The 15,831-nt window shown below is 47.4% G+C and overlaps 1 protein-coding gene across 1 annotated transcript in view; it reads left to right on the forward strand.

The window, feature by feature from the left end:
• Positions 1-15,831, forward strand: part of lrrc42 (leucine rich repeat containing 42) — a 42,450-nt gene that overhangs the window by 12,826 nt on the left and 13,793 nt on the right. Inside the window, exons 3-4 of the mRNA XM_072511307.1 lie at positions 11,582-11,700; positions 14,694-14,782. Of these exons, the coding sequence (XP_072367408.1) occupies positions 11,582-11,700; positions 14,694-14,782 (208 nt within the window). The remainder of the gene's footprint in view (positions 1-11,581; positions 11,701-14,693; positions 14,783-15,831) is intronic.

A 15,831-nucleotide genomic window follows, 5' to 3' on the forward strand; every position in this document is an offset into this window, starting at 1 on the left:
TGTGCAGGTTAGGTGGATTGGCCATGCTAAATTGCCCTTAGTGTCCAAAAAAGTTGGGTGGGGTTACGGGATAGGGTGGGGGTGGGGGCTTGGGTAAGGTGATCATTCCTCGGGACGCTGCAGACTTGATGGGCTGAATGGCCTCCTGCACTGTAAATTCTTCTATGAAAGGCCCCAGTTGCGAAGCAACACCCACATGCTTACGCCTTTTATCTATTCTTCACATTGTAGACCCCTCTTTTAAAAAAATATTTTTATTAGGGTATTTGCAAATTTTTATAATAATAACAATAACAGCGACATACACATGGTACAATAACCCCACCCCCCATTGGGAATTCTGCTTCTGCTGACATTTGAATTTTCCCCGAGAAAGTCAACAAAAGGCTGCCACCTCTGGGTGAATCTTAACATTGACCCTCTTAAGGCGAACTTTATTTTCTCGAGGCTGAGAAACCCAGCCATGTCACTAACCCAGGCCTCTACACTTGGAGGCTTCGAGTCACTCCACATTAATAAGATCCGTCTCCGGGCTACTAGGGAGGCAAAGGCCAAGACGTCGGCCTCTTTCGCCCCCTGCACTCCCGACTCTTCTGACACTCCAAAGATCGCCACCTCCGGACTCGGCACCACCCGTGTTTTGAGTACCTTGCCTTAGCGAAACCCTCTAAGCTTCGGGCATGCCCAAAACATGTGGACATGATTTGCCGGCTTCCCGCACACCTGTCCTCAACCCGAAAAACTTGCTCATCCTAGCCGCTGTCATGTGTGCCCGGTGGACTACCTTGAATTGTATCAGGCTAAGCCTGGCACATGATGAGAATGTATTAACCCTGCTTAGGGCATCCACCCACAGACCCGCCTCTATCTCTCCTCCTTGCTCGTCCTCCCACTTGCCTTAAACACCTCTAACGGAGTTTCCTCTGCATCCAAAAGTTCCTGGTAAATATCTGATACTTTCCCCTCTCCCACCCAGATACTGGAGACCACTCTGTCCTGTATCCCCCGTGGCGGCAGCAGCGGGAAGACCGGACCCTGCCTTCTCAAGAAGTCTCGCACCTGCAAATACCTAAAACCATTCCCTGCTGGCAATTCAAATTTATCTTCCAAGGCTTTCATGCTGGGAAAGCTCCCGCTTGAACAAGGCCCTTGGGATTAAGGTGGGGAGGCACTGAAAGACAAACAGAAATCTGGGGAGGACCGTCATTTTCACAGCCTGTACCCTCTCGTCAATGAAAGCGAGAGCATGTCCCATCTCTTAAAGTCCTCTTTCATTTGTTCTACGAGCCAGGATAGGTTTAACTTGTGCAGTGCCTCCCATTCCCGGGCCACCTGGATTCCCAGATACCGAAAGCTCCTGCCTACCATTCTAAACGGCAGTTCTCCCAGTCTCTTCTCCTGCTCTCTTGCCTGGATCGCGAGCATCTCGCTTTTCCCCATGTTCAATTTATACCCCGTAAGATTACCAAATTCCCCGAGATCGGCATAACTTCCCCCATCCCCTCCAACGGGTCTGAAATATACAAGAGCAGGTCATCTGCGTAAAGTGAGATTCTGTGCTCCAACCCCCCTCCCAACCAGCCCTTTCCAGTTCCTAGAGGCTCTTAACGCCATGGCCAATGGCTCTATGGCCAGAGCAAACAGTAGCGGGGAGAGGGGACACCCTTGCCTCATCCCTCAGTGTAGTTTAAAATACCCCAACCTCAGCTGGTTCGTATGCACACTCGCTACTGGTGCCTGATAGAGCAACTGTACCCAATCATTGAAGCCCTCACCAAACCCAAACCTTCCCAGCGCCTCCCACAAGTAATCCCACTCCACCCAATCAAAAGCCTTCTCCGCATCCATCGCTACCACCACCTCCATCTCCCCTCCTTCTGAGGGCATCATAATAACATTTAAAAGCCTTTTAACATTGGCCTTGAGTTGCCTGCCCTTTACAAATCCTGTCTGGTCTTCCCCTATCACCCCGGGACACAATCCTCTATCCTTGTGGCCAGTATCTTAGCCAGCGGTTTGGCCTCCACATTCGGTAGAGAAATTGCCCTGTATGACCCGCATTGCTCCGGATCCTTCTCCCGTTTCAGGATCAATGAAACCGAGGCCTGCGACATAGTTGGGGGGAGGACTCCCTTCTCTCTTGTTTCATTAAATGTCCTCACCAGCAGTGGGCTCAATATCTCTGAAAACCTCTTATAGAATTTCACCGGGTCGCCGTCCGGCCCCGGGGCCTTGCCCGACTGCACGCCCTCCAGCCCCTCAATTATTTCCTCAGTTTCAATTGGGGCTCCCAGCCCTTCCACCAGATCCTCATCCACCCTCGAGAACCCCAATTGACCCAAATGCAGGGCAGCACGGTGGAGCAATGGTTAGCACTGCTGCCTCACGGCACCGAGGTCCCAGGTTCGATCCCGGCTCTGGGTCACTGTCCGTGTGGAGTTTGCACATTCTCCCCGTGTTTGCATGGGTTTCGCCCCCACAACCCAAAGATGTGGATTGTCCACGCTAAATTGCCCCTTAATTGGAAGAAATGAATTGGGTACTAAATTTAAGAAGAAAAAAAACTCTCCCAAAAACTGCCTCATCCCCTCCACCCCAGCCGGGGGTTCCGACTCATATAATTTGCTGTAAAAGTCCTTAAACACCTCATTCAACCCCACTGGGTCCAGGACCGTATTCCCACCTCTACTATTTACCCTCTATACCTCCTTGGCCGCCTCCCTTTTTCTGAGTTGGTGCGCTAACATTCTGCTTGCCTTTTCCCCATACTCATAAACCTTGCCTTCCTCAGCTGTTCCACCGCTTTCCATGTAGTCAACAGCCCAAACTCCGACTGTAACCTCCGTCGTTCCCTCAGTCTGGGGCCTCCGAGTATCTCCTGCCCACCTGGAGTATCTCCTCAACTAACCTATCCCTCTCAGTGGGCCCGTATCGAGATTATTTCCCCTCTGATCACTGCCTTCAAAGCTTCCCAAACCGTTGCTGCAGAGACTTCCACCATATAATTTGTTTCCAGGTAGTTCTGGATGGACTTGTTCACCCGCCCACAGATCGCTTCATCCGCTAACAACCCCATGCCTAGCCTCTATAGCGGGCGTTGTCCTCTCTCCAAACTAACCCGTAGATCCACCCAATGTGGGGCATGATCCGACACTGCGATTGCAGAGTACTCCGTATCCACCACTCCCGGTATTAGAGCCCTGCTCAGAACAAAAAAGTCGATGCAAGAGTATTGTTGCTAACTTTTGCCTTAGTTTAATTGCTCTGTTTTATCACCTTTGCTCTTGAGTCGCCAGGTATCTTTATGATACCGCCACGTGGTTCAAGTCCGAGTAATGATCAATAATCCAATACACCGATTAGTAAGATTTAAATCAAAGCACATTTATTATACACAGTAATCACTACATGTACAAATTCTACGTCTAAGCTACTTCTACGACTAACAGGCCAATACTTAACTTGGAACTGGCCCACCAGGTCAGGGAAACGAATGGCCTTTCGTTCGGGTTATGAGCCTGCGGGATTCGAAGTTGGTACTGATTGGTAGCTAGGAGCGCCCATCTCGTAGCAAGCGTTGAAGTAAGACTTACTGGATATCAGCGGCGGCTGGACCGGTCACTGTCAAGGGTTGGTTCGCGTTGCTGAGTGACCCGGTCAAGAAGAGAAGGACAATTTCAACTTGGGCTTGATTCTTATAGTCCCCAGGGCCTTCCCGCCTTTCGGGGCGGACCCTGTACCTGGTTCCAAGTGATTGGACTTTGTCCCAATCACTTGGTTCGATTTTCTCCAATGCTGGAGCGGTTCCCTGATCGCTGGGCGGTCTTGAGGTAGTCGTTCACCTCCCATTGTGTAGGCTTCTGCTGGCGCCAAAGAGTCTGGTTTGGCTTTATGTGTCTAAATGTTGCTCATTGCTCCCGGGGATTGCTCATTAATATGCAGATGGCTGGTGTTTTGTCATGCTGATGGTTGCCGGTATCGATCTTGTCTGGCCTTTTCAGAGGTAAATACACACTCCACCTGCAGCTGCTCGTTTGTGTCCTGTTGGCTGACTCTCCCATCAGCCATTGCCGTTCGCCATTTTAAATCGGGAGTTAGCCATTCTAAATCGGGAGTTAGCCATTTTATCTGGCTACAGACCCTCCTTGTGATCCTAACGCGAAACGTGAAGGATCACATAACAATGTTGCTTTCCATTCCCTGATCTGGGGGGGACACTTCCTTCATGGCCTCTGACCATAGGTATGCAAAAAATTTTTAACTAACAATTCTAAGGGCACTATGTCAAACAGGGACATGCATTACAAAACAATAAACTGGGAACCTCTAACTATTCTTAATACGCTAACTCACTTAAACATTTCATCATCCTAACTTCCTTAACCATACAAACAAAATCATAGCATTTTATACATCAGTCTTCCTGACTTGGCAGTCAAGCTCAGGATCGTACAATTTACTCATGAACAGTTCTTTACATTTCTTTATTTACAATAAACGCAAGTGAATGCACTTTATTATAGATCGCGGGGGTCGGGGGTCTGATCGTATCCGAACATAGGGGATCTGATCCTATATACCGGGGTTCGAGCGCAGTAGGCTCTCCTTCTCTATTTCCGTAGACGCATAGTCTGCACTAAGCAGCAGAGTATCGCTAATACCAGTAATGTTTCTATTACATAGGACAGAGAGTACCAGGTTATAAACGTGGCACACCAAGATGATGTGGTGTCGCTGGTGACTGGGCTCTGGGTACTGCGGGGAAGTGAAACATTAATGGCTGGGGGGCTTGAAGTCATGGGGTCCGCGTTCACGCGCAACCAAAAGTCCATAAGCATGATGCTGATCCATATGAAGGAAGTCCTCATGGCTCTTCTCTTTCCTTTTCTTTCTTCTCCTCCAGTCCTGGAGCTTCTGGAGTTCTGTGGAAACAAGCATAGTGTCTGTAACTATCTTTTGTTTAATATCTCGTACGATACTGTGTCTGTCCTGTAGTGCCAATTACTCCCTTTATAATTGGTCACAATGTGTGACTCCCTCATTTTTTTTTTCAAAAATCGAATTTTAGGACAAGACACACTTCCCAATAATGAACCAGTGCGAGCCGTCTCGCAGACTGTGCAATTTACCATCCACATGTTTCAAGATGTAAATAGCATGGGGTTGGCAACCTAAAGGTTACCTAAACAAAACAAAACTTTTTTGAACTGTAAGTGCCAAAATGAGGTGCTTATGGGCCGCGATGGGTAAGAGTTGGATGGAGTCCCCGGGTAGGATGGCTACCAATGCCATGTCTCTCCTACCCGAGCGTAGTTGACCAGAGGGAGGTTCCCAGGCAGGGCGGGTCCCAAGCCGTTTCTCCACTGCCTGAGCAACCGACAAGAACGGGCAAAAAATGTAGTCATCGTGGTGGGGCTGCCGTAGTGGTTCTATCCTTTGAACCAGAAGGGCAGTTACGAACGGGCATCTGGTTCCTTAACCAGTCTCTGCAGACCAGCTCTCAGAGGTTTCTGCTGAACTGGTGTCTGGCAATGGTGAGTCTCTGTAGGCAAGTCCTCAGAGGTTTCGGCCGAATCGCCGTGGGGCAGTGAGAAAAAATTCTCCTGTCAGACATACAACATTTAACAAACTTACAAACAACATAAAACATTCTGCAGGTTCCATCAGAATACGGGACATCGTAAATCACATTTGGGCTGGGATGTAACTAGCATATCGAGGGAGTGCAGCGTGACCGAAGAAGAGAGGAAGGAGAAGTGAAACAAAAATGAAGTGGCCTTGCTGAGGTAACGCTGCCATGAGAAGTGGTGGATAAGCGCTCACAGTTTGCATGGGGCAGCTGGAACCTTGTAGCTGCTGTGGGTGGTGTTCTCTTTCATATCTGGGGGCTAGTCTAGCTGGTGGGGGGTCTCCTGCAATCTCGAGCAAAGTGTCCTGACTGCCCACAGTTGTAACATGACCCCTGGGGCACATAAGGTGGAGTAGGCTCTCTGGTGCATTGTTCCCTTGGGTATGGTTCCCTGGGTGGGGGGGTCGGGGCTGTTGGTGTCTTTGCTGGTTTGGGGGGCATTTGTGGGCTGATTCCGTTGCTGTTTCAGGGGGGCTTGACAGTCTCGTGCGTAATGTCCTAATTGTCCGCAATTGTAACATTCCGGTGGTTTCTGTGGGGGGCTGTTCCTTCCTTCGTTTACCCATGCGGGGTTCTGGTGCGTTTTAACTGGATGCATATCTGCCTGCTCTTCCTGCTGTTCCTCGGGTTTCCTAACTGCGGGTTTGTTTTGTACAGGCTGCTCCCAGGCGCGGGACAATCTTTTTAAAACCCATTTCTCATTGTGGGCTTCCTCTGAGGGGTCATAATTCGCACAAGCTGTTTGTCCTGTTTCTGTGGCATGGGAGATAAGGGTGCGGGTCCATTTGGCCATGTTGTCTGGGGACAAATGGGCGTAGTCTAAGTCTCCAAAGACTGCTGCAAAGTGGATCCACAGGCGTCCAGCAAACGCTGTGAGGTGCTCGGATTTCTTTTGCCTACATTTGTTGAGGCCATATACGGGGTCACCCCGGTTATACCCGATCGCATCCAGGATCGCGGTATGCATTTCTGCAAGGGTGCCTCCTCCTACGTTCTGTGGGTCGGGAAGGGCTGCTGCTACTGACTGGTCCAAACTTAAAACGGTGAGCTTTACATGCTCTCGCTCATCCAGGCCGTACATGGTCGCCTGATGTTTAACTGTGGCAAAGAAATGGTGGGGGTCTGAGGTGGGGAGGAACGGTGTGATTTTATCGCACACGTCCTGTAATTGGGTCACTGTTAAGGGGGTGGAATATAGAAATTCCGCATCGTCTGATGTGGCTGTGCGGTGGGTGGTTACTGGGTTCATTGGAGCTTGAACTATCTGCTGTGTGGGGGGTTGGGGCGGTTTCCTTTTTTTGTGGCTTTCCCTGCGCACATGTTCCCTGAACATATCTCTGCGCTGTTTCATTCAATTCTTCCCAATCAGGGCCATCTTCCTGATCTAATCTTTCTCCAAAGGTTTCCTGAAAACCTTTTTGAACAGAAAGCAGTGATTGCAGCTCTGCAATCTGCTTCCGGCACTTTGCGTGACCTAACGTGCATTGTCTTTGTTCTGTGGTGGCAGCATGGAGTGCTCTTAATGCTGCCTTGAGGTCACTACACTGTTTTTGTAATGCCTCTACCTGCTTTTCCGTTTCCTCTCGTACCAGGACTGCACGTTGCGTGTCCTGATAGGCCTTTTCGTATTGAGACTGGAAGCTGCTTAAGTGCGCCAGACAAGACTGGTGTTTCCTTTTGGCGTCATCCACCTCTCCATCTTTTGCTGCTAATTTCCTTCTCAAGTCTAAATTCTCCTTTTCTACCTCGCTTACATCGACCTTACTCATAGAACATAGAACATAGAAAATACAGCACAGAACAGGCCCTTCGGCCCACGATGTTGTGCCGAACCTTTGTCCTAGATTAATCATAGATTATCATTGAATTTACAGTGCAGAAGGAGGCCATTCGGCCCTTTGAGTCTGCACCAGCTCTTGGAAAGAGCACCATACCCAAACTCAACACCTCCACCCAACACCAAGGGCAATTTGGACATTAAGGGCAATTTATCATTGGCCAATTCACCTAACCTGCACATCTTTGGACTGTGGGAGGAAACCGGAGCACCCGGAGGAAACCCACGCAGACACGGGGAGGACGTGCAGACTCCGCACAGACAGTGACCCAAGCCGGAATTGAACCTGGGACCCTGGAGCTGTGAAGCAATTGTGCTATCCACAATGCTACCGTGCTGCCCTTAAGAACAAATAAATCTACACTATATCATTTTACCGTCATCCATGTACCTATCCAATAGCTGCTTGAAGGTCCCTAATGTTTCCGACTCAACTACTTCCACAGGCAGTGCATTCCATGCCCCCACTACTCTCTGGGTAAAGAACCTACCTCTGATATCCCTCCTATATCTTCCACCTTTCACCTTAAATTTATGTCCCCTTGTAATGGTGTGTTCCACCCGGGGAAAAAGTCTCTGACTGTCTACTCTATCTATTCCCCTGATCACCTTATAAACCTCTATCAAGTCGCCCCTCATCCTTCTCCGCTCTAATGAGAAAAGGCCTAGCACCCTCAACCTTTCCACGTAAGACCTACTCTCCATTCCAGGCAACATCCTGGTAAATCTTCTTTGCACCTTTTCCAGAGCTTCCACATCCTTCCTAAAATGAGGCGACCAGAACTGTACACAGTACTCCAAATGTGGCCTTACCAAAGTTTTGTACAGCTGCATCATCACCTCACGGCTCTTAAATTCAATCCCTCTGTTAATGAACGCGAGCACACCATAGGCCTTCTTCACAGCTCTATCCACTTGAGTGGCAACTTTCAAAGATGTATGAACATAGACCCCAAGATCTCTCTGCTCCTCCACATTGCCAAGAACTCTACCGTTAACCCTATATTCCGCATTCATATTTGTCCTTCCAAAATGGACAACCTCACACTTTTCAGGGTTAAACTCCATCTGCCACTTCTCAGCCCAGCTCTGCATCCTATCTATGTCTCTTTGCAGCCGACAACAGCCCTCCTTACTATCCACAACTCCACCAATCTTCGTATCGTCTGCAAATTTACTGACCCACCCTTCAACTCCCTCATCCAAGTCATTAATGAAAATCACAAACAGCAGAGGACCCAGAACTGATCCCTGCGGTACGCCACTGGTAACTGGGATCCAGGCTGAATATTTGCCATCCACCACCACTCTCTGACTTCTATCGGTTAGCCAGTTCGTTATCCAACTGGCCAAATTTCCCACTATCCCATGCCTCCTTACTTTCTGCATAAGCCTACCATGGGGAACCTTATCAAATGCCTTACTAAAATCCATGTACACTACATCCACTGCTTTACCTTCATCCACATGCTTGGTCACCTCCTCAAAGAATTCAATAAGATTTGTAAGGCAAGACCTACCCCTCACAAATCCGTGCTGACTATCCCTAATCAAGCAGTGTCTTTCCAGATGCTCAGAAATCCTATCCTTCAGTACCCTTTCCATTACTTTGCCTACCACCGAAGTAAGACTAACTGGCCTGTAATTCCCAGGGTTATCCCTAGTTCCTTTTTTGAACAGGGGCACGACATTCGCCACTCTCCAATCCCCTGGTACCACCCCTGTTGACAGTGAGGACGAAAAGATCATTGCCAACGGCTCTGCAATTTCATCTCTTGCTTCCCATAGAATCCTTGGATATATCCCGTCAGGCCCGGGGGACTTGTCTATCCTCAAGTTTTTCAAAATGCCCAACACATCTTCCTTCCTGACAAGTATTTCCTTGAGCTTACCAATCTGTTTCACACTGTCCTCTCCAACAATACACTCATTCGATGTATGCCCTCAACTTCTTTCCGGAGCGTCCTAACGACCTCCTCTGTGCCTCGCAATTGTGCCAAGCAGGACACGATTGCCATCAGCTTGCGAGCTTTCCCTAAGCTCTTTTTGTGGATCTCGCTCAGGTTCTCCCACCAAGTATGTCCTATACTCCTGGGACCTGATTCCACGTTATCACAGAATTCATTCCAAAGGGGCCATCCTTTCCCTTTGAGATGTTTCCTGATCTCTTCCTCCCAAATGGGACATTGTCCCACTCTACTGCTGCTGGTCGCTGCGACTGCAAATTCCTCCGGGTTCATTAGGCGCTGCATTGCCATCTTTTCTATCCGAATGCTTCTTTTAAATTTGGAACAGGGGAGCTAAGGCGGTGCTGTAAATACAGGTACGGCTTTCGCTACTTTCCGATATACAAACTTCTGACAGTTTTGATGCAACAAAAATCTATCAGTTTTACCTTATAGCCTTGTTAGTTACGCATGCATACACACACTTCCGAATTATGAGTATTGATCAGAACTGCTTGAACACTTGTGGTTGTCTGTTTCCAATTGGATCTCTAATTCAAATTCTTGGGTTCTCCCGGAGTGGTTTTCCACTTCTAGATCGGGTCCCGCCAGGATGTCGGCAAATAATGTTGCTAACTTTTGCCTTAGTTTAATTGCTCTGTTTTATCACCTTTGCTCTTGAGTCGCCAGATATCTTTATGATACCGCCACGTGGTTCAAGTCCGAGTAATGATCAATAATCCAATACACCGCTTAGTAAGATTTAAATCAAAGCACATTTATTATACACAGTAATCACTACTCATGTACAAATTCTACAACTAACAGGCCAATACTTAACTTGGAACTGGCCCACCAGGTCAGGGAAACGAATGCCCTTTCGTTCGGGTTCTGAGCCTGCAGGATTCGAAGTTGGTACAGATTGGTAGCTAGGAGCGCCTATCTCGTAGCGAGCATTGAAGTAAGACTTACTGGATATCAGCGGCGGGTGGACCGGTCACTGTCAAGGGTTAGTTCGCGTTGCTGAGTGACCCGGTCAAGAAGAGAAGGATGATTTCAACTTGGGCTTGATTCTTATAGTCCCCAGGGCCTTCCCGCCTTTCGGGGTGGACCCTGTACCTGGTTCCAAGTGATTGGACTTTGTCCCAATCACTTGGTTCGATTTTCTCCAATGCTGGAGTGGTTCCCGGATCGATGGGCGATCTTGAGGTGGTCGTTCACCTCCCATTGTGTAGGCTTCTGCTGGCGCCAAAGAGTCTGGTTTGGCTTTATGTGTCTAAATGTTGCTCATTGTTCCCGGGGATTGCTCATTAATATGCAGATGGCTGGTGTTTTGTCATGCTGATGGTTGCCGGTATCGATCTTGTCTGGCCTTTCCAGAGGTAAATGCACACTCAACCTGCAGCTGCTCATTTGTGTCCTGTTGGCTGACTTTCCCATCAGCCATTGCCGTTCGCCATTTTAAATGGGGAGTTAGCCATTCTAAATCGGGAGTTAGCCATTTTACCTGGCTACAGTATACCTTGTGGACATGGGAGAAAAAAGAAAATTCCTTCGCCCTTGGCCGTGCAAACCTCCATGGGTCTACTCCCCCCCCCCCCCCCCCCCCACCCCCTTATCTGTTCCATAAATCTGTTCCATAAACCCCTTCAATTCCTTTGCCGCGGCTGGTATCTTTCCTGTCCTGGATTTTGACCGATCCAATTCTGGATTAATGATTTTTGCCCTCACTAAGCACAATAGAAACACGTTTGGAACTTAACCAACCCCACACATACAAACACCTTTGGCCAGAAGGAATATAACTATAGGTTTTACCCTCCCAGGCTCAGAAATATTAAATTAAACAAACTTAAAACTATACCGTATTTCTAATGTTTACCAATGCAAACATCAATCCCTTCAAAACTACCTAATGGCGGCTGACCACCACCTTCTCATGGGTAATTAGGGATGGGCAATAAATGGTGGTCCAGCCTGCGTTACCCACATCCCTTACGAATAATTATAAAAACAATGATCTCTGATGGGGTCACTTTAGTGTTGGATGATAATAAAATGGTTATGACAAAGTCTTCCCCCCCCCCCCCCCTCCCCACACACACACACACACACACACACACACACACACACCACAGTAACCTTCGATGTTGCCTTTTCTTCTTGCAGTCTCATCTGTTTATACCTTGGGGATAATGGGCTTTCAGATTCTGGTCTGCGGAAAATGACTGCACCCATCCGAGTGAAAAAGAAAGGTTTGGGGAATCTGGAAGTGCTGGATCTGTCTGGTAAGTTTATAGGTATTCCAAGTAATTCTGGGTAATTCTTTTGCAATAACAAGTTTTTAAAAAGGTTATCAGTGCAAAACCAAGATAGCAAATGTTGTGGAGGAAGAATCTTGTAGGGATCCAGCCTGAGGGCTATGGTGACGGCGGCATTGCCACTGGCACCAAGGAGATACACGGAGAGTCCAGTGGTGTAGAGGAGGGTAGAGCTCCCGAGAGGAAACAAGTTTAGATATTTACAGGTAAGGGACTTTGCATGAAAGGTTTGGAAACATTTCCCCAAGCTGCCGAAGTATGCCCTCCTGGAGCGGTTGCTGCTCCCGGATGTGGAATGGGAGGGCAAGAACGGAGACATATATCGATAGCTGGGAGAACAGGGGGGTGAGAATAAGGAGAAGTGGGAGGGGAGATAAATTGGGGAGTGTGGAGTGAGGCATTACGCAGGGTAAAAGCGACCGCCTCATGTGCAAGGATGAGCCTGATACAATTCAAGGTGGTACACAGGGTGCATATGCCTCAGACAAGAATGAGTGGGTTCTTCCAGCGAGTGACAGCTGAGTGCGATATGTGTGGCGGGAGCCAGCAAACCACATATATATGTTCTGGGGCTGTGAGAAGTTGGGGAGATACTGGGTGGGAATGTTTGCGACACTAAGAAAGATTGTGGGGGAGGAGGTTGGGTCGGACCCTGTGGTAGCGATATTCGGGACATCTGAGAAGCCAGAGCTGATGGAGAGGAGGAAGGTCTATGTCATGGCCTTCGCCTCTCTGGTTGCCCGGCGAAGGATCTTATTGAAATTGGGGCCGGCTTTGGGCTGTGGGGGAGAATGTGCAAACTCCACACGGACAGTGACCCGGGGCCAGGATCAAACTCGGGTCCTCGGCACCATGAGGCAGCAGTGCTAACCACTGCGACACTGTGCCACCCTCAATTATTTTTAAGTGTCGTTACTGTTGCTATTATGGAGCCAATTAGTTTAATATTTCATCCAAAAGACAGCACCTCGGTTCTCCTCTGAAGTGTCAACCTAAACTATGTGCTCAAGTTCCGGGGCAGGGCTTTAGTCCACAGCTTTTGACTCGGATCTTTTACATACAGATCGAGCTGGCAGGCGGGGCTGCAATTTCCTCAGTATTACCTGGAGTGTCAGTCTTGAATTTTGTGCTCAAGCCCTGGAGTGGGAATTGAACCTCAAACTATGATTCAGAAACAAGTGTGCTCTCAAGTGACTCTTCAGTGCAGGTGTAATTAAATGCATTACAAAGAAAGGAAATCAATATGGTGTGATTTTACCATTATGGTGCAATGACAGGACTTTGCAGATGATTCAGTGGTTAAGAGCATAGCCCACGGGAGTAGATTAGAGCATGCGCAGTAGGTGATGGCACCTGGGAAAGAGACGCTTCTTTGTTTCATGGGCAGCGGGGTATTCGAAGAGGAAATTTTGCAAGTGGAAACTCAAACAAAACATCGCAGGGATATAACAGAATCACTCGCTACATCAGAATCTGAATAACATCGGCCTTTGAATGTGGAAAAAAAAGAGCATAGCCCACTTTGATAATACAAACCAGGAGACTCCAGGTTTCAGTCCTGACCTGTGCTGAAATTGTTATGTTAAGGAATGCTTCTCATGTATAATAATTCAGGAAAGGTGATGATGTTGAGGGACTGAACCTTTAGCATATTGTAAACTATCTTGGGTATTAGCTCTGGCTCAGTTGGTAGCACTCTCACCTTTGAATCAGAAAGTTATAGGTTCAAAGTGGTGGGCAACAAGGTGCCATGGTTAGCACTGCTGCCTCAAAGCGTCAGACACCAGGTACAATTGCGGCCTTGGGTGACTGTCAATGTGGAGTTTGCACATTCTCCCTGTGTCTGCGTCAGTTTCCTCGGGATGCTCTGGTTCCCTCCCACAGTCCAACAATGTGCAAGTTAGGTGAATTGACCATGCAAAATTGCCCCTTAGTGTCCAACGGTTAGGTGGGGTTATGGATAAAGGGTGGGGGAATGGGTCTAGGTAGGGTGCTTGTTCAGAGGGTCAGTGCAGACTCGATGGGCTGAATGGCCTCCCTCTGCGCTGTAAGGATTCTATGCAATCTCATCCCAGGACCCGAGCATATAAATCACTGACACTGCAGTGTAGTACTGAAAAATTGCTGCTCTATCGCACGTACTGTCTTTCAGATAAGATGCTAAACCACGTCTGCCCTCTCAGGTCAATTTAATAGATCCCATGGCGCTATTTTGAAGATGTCCTGGGCAAATATCTATCTCTCAGTCAATATCATAAAAACAAGTTTTGTCATCGTTATCACATTACTATTTAAGAAGCCTTGCTGTGAGAAGATTGGCTGCTGTATTTCCTACATTACAACAGTGACTTTATTAAATTGGCTATAAAGCACTTTGGAGCATCTATGGTTGTGAAAGTCACTATATAAATGCTAGCTGTTTTAAAATCAGGAGGACGCTTGTGTGTGTAATCTCTGTACAAACTACACTGAAAGATTATGGCATTACATTAAATTAGATACGGTAGTGTAGTGGTTACAGGCCAGCAATCCAATGATCAGAATTGCAATCCCAACATGGCAAGGTATGAAATTGAATTCAATAAATTGAGTAACTTGTGAGCTAAGAACATTGCAGTAAAACTTATGTACTGTTTGAAAAAAACCAACTGGTTCAGAGTGCCACATTGCATGGTTGACGTTTAACTCACCTTTTAAGGCCCATCACCACCTTGGAGGAATTATGGATGGGTAATAAATGCCAGTCCTCCATATCCCAAGGACAAATACGAAGAAGATGTACAGCTTTGTCTTGCAGAGATTACAGAATAAAGTAAAATCAACATTCTGGGTTGTTGTCAGTTGACTTCAAAAATTAAAACATCTTAGTTTCAACAATAGGTTCGTTCAGAGTTCTCACAGTAGGTTCCTTAAACAGAAACCAATTATTACCTCCACTGTTGTTTTTTTTTCTATGCCAGATAATCCCAGAATCAGTGGGCATGGAATACGATATTTGTGCTGCTTTTCAAAGCTGCGGGCTCTGGCTATCTCAGGAACTGGTGTTGCGGTGAGGATATATAAGTTTCCCATTTAAAAGCCGTTATCTCTGTGGTATCCAGGGGGCAGCATGGTAGTGTAGTGCACAGCACTGCTGCCTCACAGCGCCGAGGTCCCAGGTTCGATCCCGGCTCTGGGTCACTGTCCGTGTGGAGTTTGCACATTCTCCCTGTGTTTGCGTGGGTTTTGCCCCCACAACCCAAAGGTATGCAGGCTAGGTGGATTGGCCACACTAAATTGCCCCTTAATTGGAAAAAATGAATTGGGTACTCTAAATTTATAAAGAAAAAAAAAATCTCTGTGGTATTCAAACTGAAGCTGATTCCCTTTTATTACTATATATTTGATAAGATAATTCTTTGATATCAGCTACAGAAGAGCGGCATGTTGGCGCAGTGGTTAGCACTGCTGCCTACAGCACTGAGGACCCTGGTTCAATCCCGGCCTTGGGTCACTGTCCATGTGGAGTTTGCACATTCTTCCTGTGCTTGCGTGGGTTTCACCCCCACAACCCAAAGATGTGCAGGTTAGGTTAATTGGAAAACAAAATAATAATTGGGCACTCTAAATTTTTTTTTTAAAGATTTCAGCTACAAATTTAATGAAATCTAACTTGTTAACACCATCATGTATCTGGAATATGTAACATTTGGGAAGTTGGCAACAAAACTTTTCAAAAGAATCGCAACCTTGATGTCTGTGATTAACCTCTGACCACATTTCTACCCCCATCACCAAGACTGCCTATTTTCACCACTTATTATTGCATATCTGTGTCCTTGCTGCAACTCATCTGCTAGTCATCCAGGCATTTGTTACCTCTTTACTTTACTCCAATGTTCTTCAGGCACGTTTCCCATTGTCCACCTTACATGAGTTCATCCAAAACTACTGCCCTTACCCTAACTTTCACCAAGTCACATTTGCCCACCACCCTCCTGATTACTGGTATAGCAAGTTACTGGCCACAGCATAGTACTGGCACAGAAACGTACATTGGCTCCTGGTCGAGCAATGCCTCCAATGTAAAACTGCTCTTCTTTCCCAAAGCTGTGCAGG

Source organism: Scyliorhinus torazame, chromosome 7 (genome assembly GCF_047496885.1).
Source record: "Scyliorhinus torazame isolate Kashiwa2021f chromosome 7, sScyTor2.1, whole genome shotgun sequence".
In the NCBI taxonomy this organism is placed as follows: Eukaryota; Metazoa; Chordata; class Chondrichthyes; order Carcharhiniformes; family Scyliorhinidae; genus Scyliorhinus; species Scyliorhinus torazame.